Below are 12580 nucleotides of genomic sequence, written 5' to 3'. Positions count from 1 at the left end.
AGTATAAACATGCCAAACCCTGAAAAACACAAGTCACTGACAGGTCGTCTTTGGAAGTGAGAACGTTTTAATATGGCTAGCACAGTTACACATAAAATAAGCATAAGGAATCACTTTGGTACAGCAGAAATAATTCTTCTTGATTCTGTGCCCATTGAATGGAGGCAAGGGGCCAGGGTGTGATAACGTTATGACAAATTAACTTCATCTTCCAGCATTTCATCCTGTGAAGAAAAATGAGGATGACAAATGAGGTGCAATCAGTTCAGGGGCACCATACTGAATCGCTCCAAGAGAAGCACCTCTCATTATAGACAGGTAGAAAAGAGGTCAAACATCATCTCAGCTTCCTGACAAAAACAGATCCTGAGATGCAGGCTGAAGGAGCTACCATGTCACAGCATGTGAGAAACTAGCCTGAAGCACAAAGTTTTGTAAAGGACCCCAGGAGTGATTTGGGGTTGGAAAAATACAATGGGTAAAAGTCAAGCAGAGCAAAACCCTCCAAACCATTAGCTGGTTTGGTCTCGAGAGAGGGGTCTAATGCAGAGACCCACCAGGAGCTCCAGACAATCACTGGAATAGCTCTGAGCACAACAATGATGAATATGGCCATGGCCACAGAGACCTACTTCCCAGGCTAAACTCTTTTAAATATCTATCCATCCGCCAGAGCCAGGATGCACGATGGTTGATAGGATTCAACTAAGGCCAAGATGGAAAGTTATTGTGGTGGTGGGAAACAGCTGGAAGACAAAGGACCAACACCATCTGAATTCCCATCTCCAATGTCTCACTAACCTGCTATGTTAGTACAAATACCCAGGGGCCAGGGGCTCAAGATGCTAATACCCACAGCAGCCAGGTTCAAAAGGCTAGAAGGTACCAATAGTGCTCATACCAAGACAGGAAGACGAATTCAACGCTTGAAAATTGAGCTGAGGAGGTAAAGCTGTGTCAAAGCACAAAGTAAAAAATCCTGGGTTGACAGACAAAGAGCAGCTCCTGCTCTTCAGGGTTTCAGAAACCTCCTGCTGATGTTTGTGGAAACATTGGATCTCTGAAAGATGCTCAGAAACGTGCCCAAGAATTGACCTTAGACCACAAAAGCTTCCACCATTCAATGCCACCATTTGAAGCTGGGAGTAAGATCTATGTTCAGGCCTGAAGGATGGCAGGGAGAAAACACAAAGTTTTCACAAAAATAGAGAACTGGCATAGACATGTTAGACCTCCTCCCCACAGCAAGCAGCCCTCAGTTTGCTGGGAGAAACCTTGGAGAAAGAGGACCTACACACTAGATGTGCCGGTTCTCTCTAGGTGTAGGGAAGGGAAAAAGACAGCAACATATTTTGGAAGAAGCAAAATTTCAAACATAATCACTTTGAGCCATTTTATTTATTTAAAATGACTGGAACAGCCAACCAAAGATAAACTTTCTGCTGACTTTCCGAGCACAGCTAAGAATGACATAAAAAACAGTTGGAAAACCTACAGCCAGAATTGAGATTTGGGGCTAATTTGTGGTATTAGAAGAGAGCATTTCACAGTGTTCCATGTTCCAGAGGCTTTCAACCTCAGGAATTCTGGTTTTCCAGTGGGACGGCCACATTTCAAGCTGACCACCTACAAAGTGATGCTCAAAATGCTGGTGTGTTCTCTTGACATGATAAGTTATTATGTGCTGCCTTCTTTTTTTCCTTCATTTTTCAAAACCATTCATTTCAAATCTTTGCATTTGCTAGCAACAGAATGATTAACTCTGAGTATAAGGGAATCTAAAAATGTTATCCATAATTTCTACCAGACACCATTCCACCATTCTGCACTTAAACTTCTGTCATTTGGCTCAATGGAGTAATTTAGATCTACATTAGAGCAACTGAAAGCAGGATTTAGTTGACTGTATTCAATAGACATCCTTTTAAAGAATACAAATGCACTCTTAATGACAAAAGCGCATAGTTCCAGAGAATATCTTTTTAAAAGTCTCAATTATTCTTCACAGTAAAGATGCCTACTCAGAAGCCTAACAGTTTCCAGTGCTGGAGGACTTCAAAATATAATGCTGTAAAGAAACACGTTTCCCAAAAAAAGAAAAATATGAATAAAACATGGATTTCATTTGCACACCTTCCTTCTCAAATTCTGCCCATCACTAAACATCAGCTACGTAGAAAAATAAGGAGGCAACTAACGGATGTTTTTTCAGATTTTTCTCTTCCAGCCCAATCCCTGATGGCCTTCCTTGAAGATGCAACTTCAGAGAATTGTCCAGCAGCACCAGCAACCCAAGTGCTGAGGGCCAATTCTTTTGCAAGATTTATAGCTCCAAAGGAAACCTATCAAAAATAATTAAACAGCCTCACTCCAGAACCTTTCCCAAGTGGTGTAGTTGGGGTGCTGCAACAGTTTGGATTTACCTGTGAAGCTACTGCTCATTTCAGGTGCATCATCCTCTTCCTCATTCTCCGCATGCACTATGCCAGCATTTTGCATATCATTGTAAGACTTGGTCCGCTTTGGAGTCGACTGCTTGGAGCCGGGCGGCAGGTTTTGCTGCGCATCGGTGGAAGTCACTTTCCCACTGACGGGCTGGCTCGGAGGCTTGGGTGTCCCATAATAGTTCCCTAGGCAATAGAAGCACATTTGCATGTTCAAAAGCAAGCGGTTTCTAGCAGCAAGACTCCCATTTCATTTTCCTCCCAGTCCTGTCAAAGTCGCTGCCTCTTCCCGCACAAAAACACATAAACTAACACGTGTCCTTCCCAGTTTTTTTTTTTTTTCCAAGGCATATTTCATCTCGAGAGCAGGCACAGAAATATTTTGTGCCTTTGGAGCTATTCTTGTCACATGTAAAAGGAGAAGCCAGGCTCACATTGTTTAGGTGCACGGAGTGTACAAGGGCTAAAACAAAAGGCAGCCGCGGTGAATAGCAAAACTTCATCTCCGCACATCTGAATTTCAATTAGTAGCCTTTTTACGTGCATGCACCCACACAATGCTTTGGCAGATCTGGAGTGAGCCCTGCAGAAAATAAAAAATTCATGACTGCTATCACCCAGAGAAGTGATGAAAGCTCGATGGCCTGCTTTAATACCCCAGCTTCCTTTCGGATGGATGTTGCATTTGGAAAAAGCAAAAACTAATCTCGCTCCGAAGGAAAACTTTGTCAAGAGAAAGAAAAGGTACCACAGGGCACTCACTTTCTTCAGATGAGGTGGAATCCAGGACTGCTGCAATGTGCCTCTCCCTTTAGTGACCCACATATCTTACATGCTGGCATATAATATTCCAGAGTTTTACAACCTAATTCATTAAAATCAGCAATAACACAAAAAAAAAACCCTTCCAAGAGTTACTGTGTATTTTTGTTTGCTTTGCTTGCTCCAAAGTCCAACTCTGGATACCAAAGGTGGACTTCAACATTCTCCCTATACTCTCAGAGATGCCAGTGTATTGAAAACGGGAGCAGTTTGGATATGCATTGCCTTCCTCCACCCCACCACGGCCCTCCAAGGTTGGAAAAGCCACTTTTCCTCCCACTGGAGATGGAGAAGCCAGAGGAATTTCTGAGCATTGACACCCAAGTACGAGGACAGCAACACGTGCAGGTTTGTCTAAACAAGGTGTGTTCAAGGCTGTACACAACGCCGTGAATCCAGCTCCATGGGAGCAGCGACATCCTGCAACGCTTTCATCTGCTGCTCGTCATTTCAGGATTTTAAATGTACATTGATGCATAATTTATAGCGGGAAGGAAATTACTTCTTCTGGAAAGAGCTTCTAATGGGGATGGAGGCTCCTAAAGCAGGTTGCAGCCTCTGCTACAGGAATGATTCTTATGCTCTACATACTGCAAACGTATTTTATATAAAACAGGAAAGAAATGGAGTAGAGTGTGCAAGGGCAAAAATACAAAGATAAGAGGATAAAAATCAATCTGTCCTGATTCCATCCTAACTTCTTTTCCATTTCTCCAGAAGAATGTTACTACATTGTTTTTTTCCTTAAAAAAAAAAAAAAAAAATAACTGTTCTATGAGGATATTAATACTAAACACACCTATCTATGTCTGTGTGACATGCCTGAGTGCAGTTTTCTATTCGCAGCTCTGAACACCAATATTTTGTGCAAAATATATTGCAGGTATGTTGTAAATGGCTAAATTCAGAAGTCCTAACACTTAAATAAAGAACACCTAAATAAAAAGGCCTCTCTAAAGCAAGCAACCCAGCTCATGATTAAGAAATGCAGTGAAAAATAACTAATTTTTCCCAAAAAGTGCATGGTTCTCTTTGCTACCCAATTCATTTTGAAGGCCCATCACATGGGCCTGGGGACAGGTCCCATTAAGAGGGGCTGGCACTTAAAATTGTCATTGCAACTAATCCTCCAACTTGGAAAGAGGAAATATTTACACTATGACTCAGAAACCCAAATGTGCTCCGCTAACAACTGTGAGGAACAGCCAAGTAATAGTTCAAAAGCACTCAGTCTTATGTTATTTGCTTAATCTGTCAATACTTATGGAAAAAAAACCACCCTATATTTAAAAATACACTTTAATTGTGTTTTGTGAACCACTTGTAAGCCTTGAAAAGGGGCCAACTTCAGAGTCAGCGCGATTTGTACTGAATATCTGATCAGCTCTAATTATTAACAGCACGTTACACGTCCATACACAACCATCTGCCACCCCAGAGTCCTAACGCGACACACAAACTCATCACAGCTACAGCAGCCTCCCTTGGTGCTGAGCGCCCAGGACTGCTCAGGGGGAAGCTCTGGAAATTGTAACTCATCCCCCAGACCGGGGGGATATTTTGAACAAGACAATGGGAAAACCTCAAATTTTCTGGGAAAACCCCAATTCTGAATCATTCCAACATGTGAGAAGCTGCGCATGCCTGATTCCTGCAGGAACTGCGTTCTCCACATTTGGGTGCTACCTACAGTAACTGAATTAATGCCCAGTAACAAGAGATGCACATCCAACACCCAAATTCCTTGCCATGACCCTCCACTAACCCTCTTTTATTCGGTCCCTTGGTACTTAGGCTTATTTAACCACAACCAAATTCTGATGGCAGCTTGGGCAGCAAAGACTAGGACTTGATCCATGCACTGTAAAGCGTCACTCAAGGGAGTCCATAAAAAAAGCAATAACAATGGGGGAAAAAAAAAAAAGAAGAAAAAAAAAAGAACAGAAAGGCTATTTGGAGCTGACTCCCTTTCATCTCCATATCTGAGAGTATCGGGAGCTTGTGCATTTTAGTATCATGCACAGTAATTAAAACACAGGAACAGCTACAGGAGGAGTCCCCGTCATCTCAACATTTCTCTCTCTGCTGGTTCAAGCAGGAGAGCGACTCACGGCAGCTCCCGCCTGTCCTGCCCCTTTGAGCACAAACTCCAGTTTTACAAGCCCAGGAGGGATGGAAAATCCATCTCGTGGCTTTCCAGAATGACGTCGGTAACATCTCCATTAAAACCAAGGCTCCCTTGAAGTGCAGCAAATTCACATCCCCCTTTTGACTGCTTGATCCCGGGACCAGGAGGATGATGGACCCTAATTCCGGCATTGGAGCCTTCTGTGCTCACCCATGTCCAGCTCCCATCCCAAGAATGGCGCAAGAGACGGTTCCCGGGAGCTGAGCACCTTCCCTGCCCGCACCCTGTTCTGCTCCAGGTTCCCGCATGCAGCTGATGGATCAGGCTGCGGGATGCACCTCGCTGCAGCTGCACATTGATTAGCGACTGCCTGCAGGAAGTTGGGAGTATCCAGGCAACAGGGAGGCTGCAGCAGCTGGATTGGGAAGCAAGATGCAGGCAGGAGCTGGGAGAAACGAGCCTCCCACCCACACGAACCAACCCCACCACAGACAGCCAGGCCCCGGTCAATCTGCAGTGACGGAGGCTGGGGTCAATGGGAGAGCAGTCAGGATTTGTGGTGGTGGTGGTTAAAATTCGCCAGAACGGTGCACAATGCACATTTCTCAATTGAGGTCTGAAATCCCACACGCAAACATACCACAGCGAGTGCCTTTATAGGCAATGGCAGCAGGGCACAAAATCAAATCACCTGCAAGTCGACATCAGCCTGATTTATCCTCATTTCTCCTGCACTGAGATACCAACTGCTCTTGCCATGTGGCTTTGGTTAACACGTGAGTACAGGCAGGTACAAACACGTCTAATTCGCAAAAAAAGAACCCTAATTATCTAACATAAAATAAGCTTTACCTAAAGCACCCTAGCCTGTGGTCAGAGAGGAAACAAGGGCTCAAAATGACCCATGCTCTAACCTTAGAAGTAACCAGTCAACTCACAACTTCTAGTCCTTTGTCACACGTGTTTGGGAGCAACCTCTACCCCCAAGGTCTGTGTTTCCCCAAGAAAGGGGGGAAAGGGGCCCCAAGAAGCCGTGGAAAGCAGGACTGCCAATGCAGAGCTGCAGGCAGACCTCACCTCAGAAAGACCAACCAGAAATTCAAATTAGGAGTTCATAAAAACTATGTGCCGATCAAAAAAGCTTTCAGGTATTTGCACATTTGCCTTTTAAAGAAAAAAGAGTTGCTCAGCTACCGTTCCTGCTCTCCACAGAGTAAAACATTGCTGCCAGGTTAATATAAAACAACCTAACAACGTTGCTGTTTAACGCTGATAATCAGACACATACATAAAAACGTGTGTTCTTTCTTTCTCATCAGTAACTAAAAAAAAAAAGGACAGACAACCAAAGCATCAACGGATCGTCAACAGTAGAAGAGGGATCTTTCCATAGGGCCCCAATGATAGTAAGTGGGTATTTGACATGATCCATTGCAATGGCACTCAAGGAGCCGTTTTGATTTATTGAGTCAATCTGTAGCATGCAGACATTAATAAGCAGGTCTTATCTTATTAAGCAGAACATGTCTGATGGGCACCCACAGCACCTGCCACCCCTGCTCTCCCCGTCATCCTGCCACAGACACAGGATTTGTTTTGAAACCAACAGAGAGCAAAGAACCCAGAAAAGCAGCAATAAAAGGAGAGTTTTCGTAACTAAAGGTGGGTGAGCAGAGCTGATAGAGAAACCCACGTGGAACTAGCACGCCAGATAAATTAGGCTAAAGACATCTTGATTTGAAGCATGTTGCCGAATACACCTCTCTACTCCAGCTGAAATCCTAACTGCCCTGTTAAGGTAATTTATTGCACTCATCAAGCACCACAATCAGAGCCCCTGTCTACAGTAGCCAGTTTTATACATTTTAAAAATGTTAGCAAGTCACCCCATTACATGAGACTAATGCAGATTACTTATTACCTCTCTTGGCAATCACATAACACTTGTCCAGAGAATGAAAGATGATGCCTTGACAATAATACTCTAAAATGTAATAACCCTTCACATGTTATAAAGTGCAGCACTTTTTCTTCTGAGGATCATTAAGTGCTGTGCAGGCATTCATTAGCACTGCCTGGCCAGACCCAGTGGCATGGAGCCATCCCCATGCAAAATTTGCCCCAAAATCCGCATTTCTTTGCGGTGCTCATCTTATCTGGGAACCTGAAATACCATAGTCTTCACCAACCCTGTCATATCTGCAGTGGCAGACATCTGCAGGCATAGGATATCTGCTGAAATATTAATGAACAGAAGTAACAGTTGTTTTAATATTCTCCAGGCCAGGAACCTGAAATATAAGGCAGTTACCTGACTTGCCCAAGGCCATTCAGAAATGGAAATATAACCTAGAAGCTGTGGCTCTGCTCAAAACAGCCCTCCCCTGGGGGCCTTGCCAGAGCCCACCATTCAAATGCAAAAGTAATTGCTGAATAATTAGTAACCTACACAATTACTTCTATGCATCCATCAGTATTTTATGCCCTGAAGGATTAGTCGATAAATGACTGCAATTACAATTTTTGTGGTTCACTATCTAACAGAAGACCCCCAAAATGCTTAGCTTAAAAAGATTTTTCCTTCGTATGGTCAGTGGGAATGAGCAGTCAGCTTGAGTGTGTCCCATCTGGCTCTGCCGGCACACAGGAGAGGCAAAAAGCACCAATTCTGAAGCAGTATCACAGCTTTAAGCAAGTCTTTCAGGATTCAAGTGTCAGCTCCTGGAATTATGTGACCATATGAAAGTTTAGCTTTCATTAGAGGGAAAAAAAAGGGAAAAATCTAGCTTTCATGGTTGAAAAGCAGCGTCTTAAAGTATCAACAACAACAAAGTGGCTGCAACAACAACAAAACGATTGCAGCTTGCAGTTTCTGTCTTTGCAATTGCCACCCTTTCAAAGCAGCTTTTTTTTTTTTTTTTTTTCTTTCAAAACCTGATCCACTCTCCCACTGCTTTGTGGTTTCCAACTGTTCTCTGCTGGTCGCTCTTTCTTCTTCCCAAATCAATCCTATCTATATCAGCATCAAAGTCCTGCAGGCTCCCTGTTGCCTAATCCCTCTCCCCGGAAGTTCTCGGTAAATTTTATAAAACAAATGCTCAGTGTTGCATCTTTTCCCACCAGGTTTTTCCCAATGATAGGGCTAGCACCTGGGTGGCTTTATGCCTTCAAAAGGCAAGCAAATGCCATCTGCTGAAGTCAAAACTATTGCAGGCGTTTTGCTCAGAGTTTCTTACAAGCTGTTGAAATGTGGCATAGAATCCCAAAGCAAATATTCACCTCCTCCCACTCACAGACGTTTAGAAATGAAGGACCAGGAGCAAAGCCATGAAATAGCCCTGAGTCAGAGCCATCAAACTCCTTGAGCCATGTGAACTTTTGGCTCCTAGCCACACACAGCTCACTCCCTGCAGCATGGAAAAAGGGAAATATCAGGAATACAGAGAATTCCTCAAGAGATCCTCCTTCCCCACCAAAATCATCGTATCTGGACCACTCTTTGTCTAACTTGTTCTTAAAACCATCAGTGAAAGATAATCTGGGAGTGGCTTGTCTCCTTCCAAGCTTCATAATCTAACTATCCAAACTCTCTTTTCTTGGTTGCCTTTGAAGCAGATTGTCCTTCCCATGTTGTTCCCCCAGATGTGAAATGTTTCTGCCTTACTGGGACCATCATAAGGTCTGTAAGCTCTGGTCAGCCCTAATGGGATCTGGCAACCTAATTCAACCCCACAACATCATGGGGTTAATGCAAGGTGGCAGGGCTTTCCCCCTTAATATCCCCATTCTCTATTTTACAGCATTCCCTTTCCTTCACCTTTAAATTGCCTAATTACATTGCAATCGAAGGCAAATTCATCTTTGCAACTGCTTGACTCCTACTCAGTACAATAAGCAGCATTATTAATAATAGAAGCCATGCATTAAAGGTATTAATTTATTATTCTCCTGAGAGAAGTAGAAGAGTATTTTCTTTTGCTTCGTTCCATAGCCCCAGTTTAGAATGAGGTATCACTGGCAGGAGCAAAAGTATAATCAGCTTCATCATGATGGTACATTAACAAAATAGCCAGCAAAACATAAACAAATCAAAACTAAAGCCATCTCAAATAATAAAGCTAAGCAATAACGAAGACTCGCACACAGAAGTCTAATGTGGTGGTCTCTGTTTTTTCAAGGGATTCCCCCCCCACCAAACGGTTGATTATTGCAGCTTTGAATTATACTATTTCAAGAGATAATCAAGACCAACATTGTCTTGATCAATACACTGAAAAATAAGATTTCCAAAGTAGCAAGAAGTCGTTAAAGAAATCTCAGAAGGCAGCAAAATCATTTCTTGAAGCTGCAGGTGAAAAATGAACATTATTTATTTCACATTACAATCAAATAGTAATATGTCTTGATGCATATGTGCACACATGCATCATCATTATTTCCTTTATTCTTATTGACTTTTCCTTTTGTGGAGCAGCTCTCCAGAACCATTGTGCACCAATGTCACTGATGTCAATAGGGAAGGCGGCTTCTCAGCACTTTTGAGAAAGGAGCCCCTCAAAGTTCAGACACTTCTATCGCCCTCAGAAATGAAATGTCCATTAGAGTCATGAGAAACCAACATCATCTTCAGAAATTGTAAAGAGCAACCCACAAAGTCTGAATTGTTTAGCTGGCATTAGGTATAATCCCATAAGCCAAGAAAGGACCACGTTATAACTGCCCAGATGGGCCCAGTGTCTCTTGAAAACTAGTCCAGAGCATGTTCCAGGTGTGTTGGAGACACACTACTGGAACAGGAGCAATGGTGTTGATGGAGCTAATCAATGCAAAGAGGCAGAAGTGTGAAATCAAACTATACATTTGGCATCTTCATGCAAACCAGGTTTGACGTGGTAATTATCTGGCATTGGGAATAGGTGTAAGGTTTAAAAGTGACCTTACAAGGGAAGCTTTGAGAAGCAGGCTAAGCAAACAAGAGCTTCAGAACTTTTTCTTATTGCTTAAAACCAAAACCACATGTCACAATCTTTTTTTATTTGTACTTGATGACTTTTCAAAGACTGTCAATTATTTGGGTGCAGCCTGGATTTTTAAAATATATTTCATGTTTCTTATGAAAAGTGGCAAGAATTAAGCTTTTTCAATACCTCATAATTAAGACAAGACCCATTTCACTTCTTGTAAATGGAAATATGAGATGCGTGAGCAAAAGTGGACCAGAAGGACTTCCAGAAATGTAATGCAGTTCTTTTGACTGATTTCTCACAGAGATACACTGAAATTTTCTAAATGGGGAAAGAAAAAGCACACCCCAAAGGAGTTTTTAATTATAAGGAGCTATAGACTGAAGATTTAATTACACAATGTATTTTCTTGGGAGGCAAAGCCATCTTTTCCCCACTTTCTCCATAGCAATATTCCAGTGCTCCCTACTACTGCTGTAGTACAAACTTTACTGTTTGTAAAGCTACATTAAAAAATAATAATTATTATTAAATGATCCAAGTAAGACAAGACCCAGCTAGGTGATGGAAGATAGACACCAAGGGAAGATGAGGACAGCAGGAGAAAGAAGCCCACACCTTCATACGTTCCTACTTCCAGAAGGGTCCCACTTCGCTCCAACTCCAGAAACTCCTGCACAGTCAGAAAGTTATAGTCCACACCAGGCACTTCTCCTTCTCTTGGAGGGCGAGTTGTGCCTGTAAGGAGAAAAGAAAAAAAACACCACCAAGTTAATGAAGTTGTTCTCTTATCAAGAGATGAAAAGGCCAATAAATCATTATTCTAAAGATACGACAGCATCTGGAACACGTCAGAAGTCTAGATAGGAGTTAGGAGGCCCACATAAAAAAAAAAAAGTCACAATTTTATCTGGCTTTATCAGCTGTTTCCCTCTACCCCATTGTTCTTGATATTCCCAAAAAGGCTCTCTTGCAAAGAGATCTCCTGGATCACATGCAGAAAGAGCTGCAAAGTTCAGTGCCTGCCAGCAACTGCCTTCCCATCATTAGCAAGGTCACACTTGTACTTCAGCAAAGTAGCACCGCATACTCTTAGATAAGGCAACATCTCCCTGACTTCCTTTATTTCTGTGTCACTAACTCATCATCTATTCCTTCACGTCACAAAGATCTTTCCTCCCTTGTTCTTCTCCCGATTACTTGACCTGTATTTATGCTATTATTCTTTATCAGCATTAGAAAGCACCGTAAGACAGATTTGATATGCAATGTCCCGCCATCCGTGCACACCCACGAAAGACACAACCCACAAACTGTCCTTGTAGAGGGTCATCTAAAAGCTTAACCAGTTTAAGTGTAGTTCTCCTTTCAAATCATAACTCAAACTGAACCCTCTGTCCCTCTATCACTTGACAATTTAAATAGTATCCATGGAGAACTGGGCTCCAATCATTGCAACTCTGCCAGCTCTGAAACTCTTCTCCCTTCTGGCCAATTTACAGCCCTCTGGTGCACAGTTCAAGATGAGCTACTCCATGATTCTTTGCTGAGATGGCTTGGGCCACTGCATTTTAGGTCACTGAGCACAGCTTAATTGATTAGGATCAATTTCTGTTCAATAGCCTTTATTTTCCACGATTCCAGAGGCCAGGAGATGACTGAGTTCTCTGCATCTGTGAATAAATGACAGATTTACAGATAGTTCAGGAGTCTGAACTTCAGAAGGAGCTGCAGCAGAAGACAGCAGGAGTGCAAGTGCCGTGGCCACAACCTTTCTGCCAGTTTGGTAGTAACATTAAAGATGTGGTGACCATACCTAATATTAAATGAAGTGCAAATTTTCCCTTTGGTGGGACTCTCAGGCCCTGGGCAGCAACTCCTCAACGCATATAACTCCATAAAAGCACTGCAAAAAGGATAAAGAAGCTGAGCTTCCAGAAACTAATTGGGAAGATTCCAGCTCTCAGAAGCTGTGAGGCAAGAATTTACCATGCCCACATCTGGCAAATATTTTTCTCAAGTGCCAGGGAAGTGGAAAGTCCTTTCATGGCCAGCTCACGTGGTTGCTCTTGACAATGACACCCTTGAAACATCCTCTCTTGCTAGATTAATTTATCCCCATACACATCCACTTCCTCCAACATCCTCCACGTCTTTTTCCTAAATACGAACACTTCTATTTTCCTAAATACGAACACTACTGACCTCGGTCAGTAGATATT

The 12580-nt window shown here is 42.7% G+C and overlaps 1 protein-coding gene across 1 annotated transcript in view; it reads right to left on the bottom strand.

The window, feature by feature from the left end:
* Positions 1-12580, bottom strand: part of MAGI1 (membrane associated guanylate kinase, WW and PDZ domain containing 1) — a 264046-nt gene that overhangs the window by 64792 nt on the left and 186674 nt on the right. Inside the window, exons 4-5 of the mRNA XM_026052605.1 lie at positions 10977-11096; positions 2424-2630 (exon numbers count right to left, since the gene is read on the bottom strand). Coding sequence (XP_025908390.1) covers positions 2424-2630; positions 10977-11096 — 327 coding nt within the window. The remainder of the gene's footprint in view (positions 1-2423; positions 2631-10976; positions 11097-12580) is intronic.

This window comes from Nothoprocta perdicaria, unplaced genomic scaffold (genome assembly GCF_003342845.1).
Source record: "Nothoprocta perdicaria isolate Ctin4 unplaced genomic scaffold, notPer1 scaffold_9, whole genome shotgun sequence".
Taxonomy (NCBI): Eukaryota; Metazoa; Chordata; class Aves; order Tinamiformes; family Tinamidae; genus Nothoprocta; species Nothoprocta perdicaria.
Note: the sequence above shows the minus strand (reverse complement) of the source record. Positions and strands in the feature narration are given on the sequence as shown.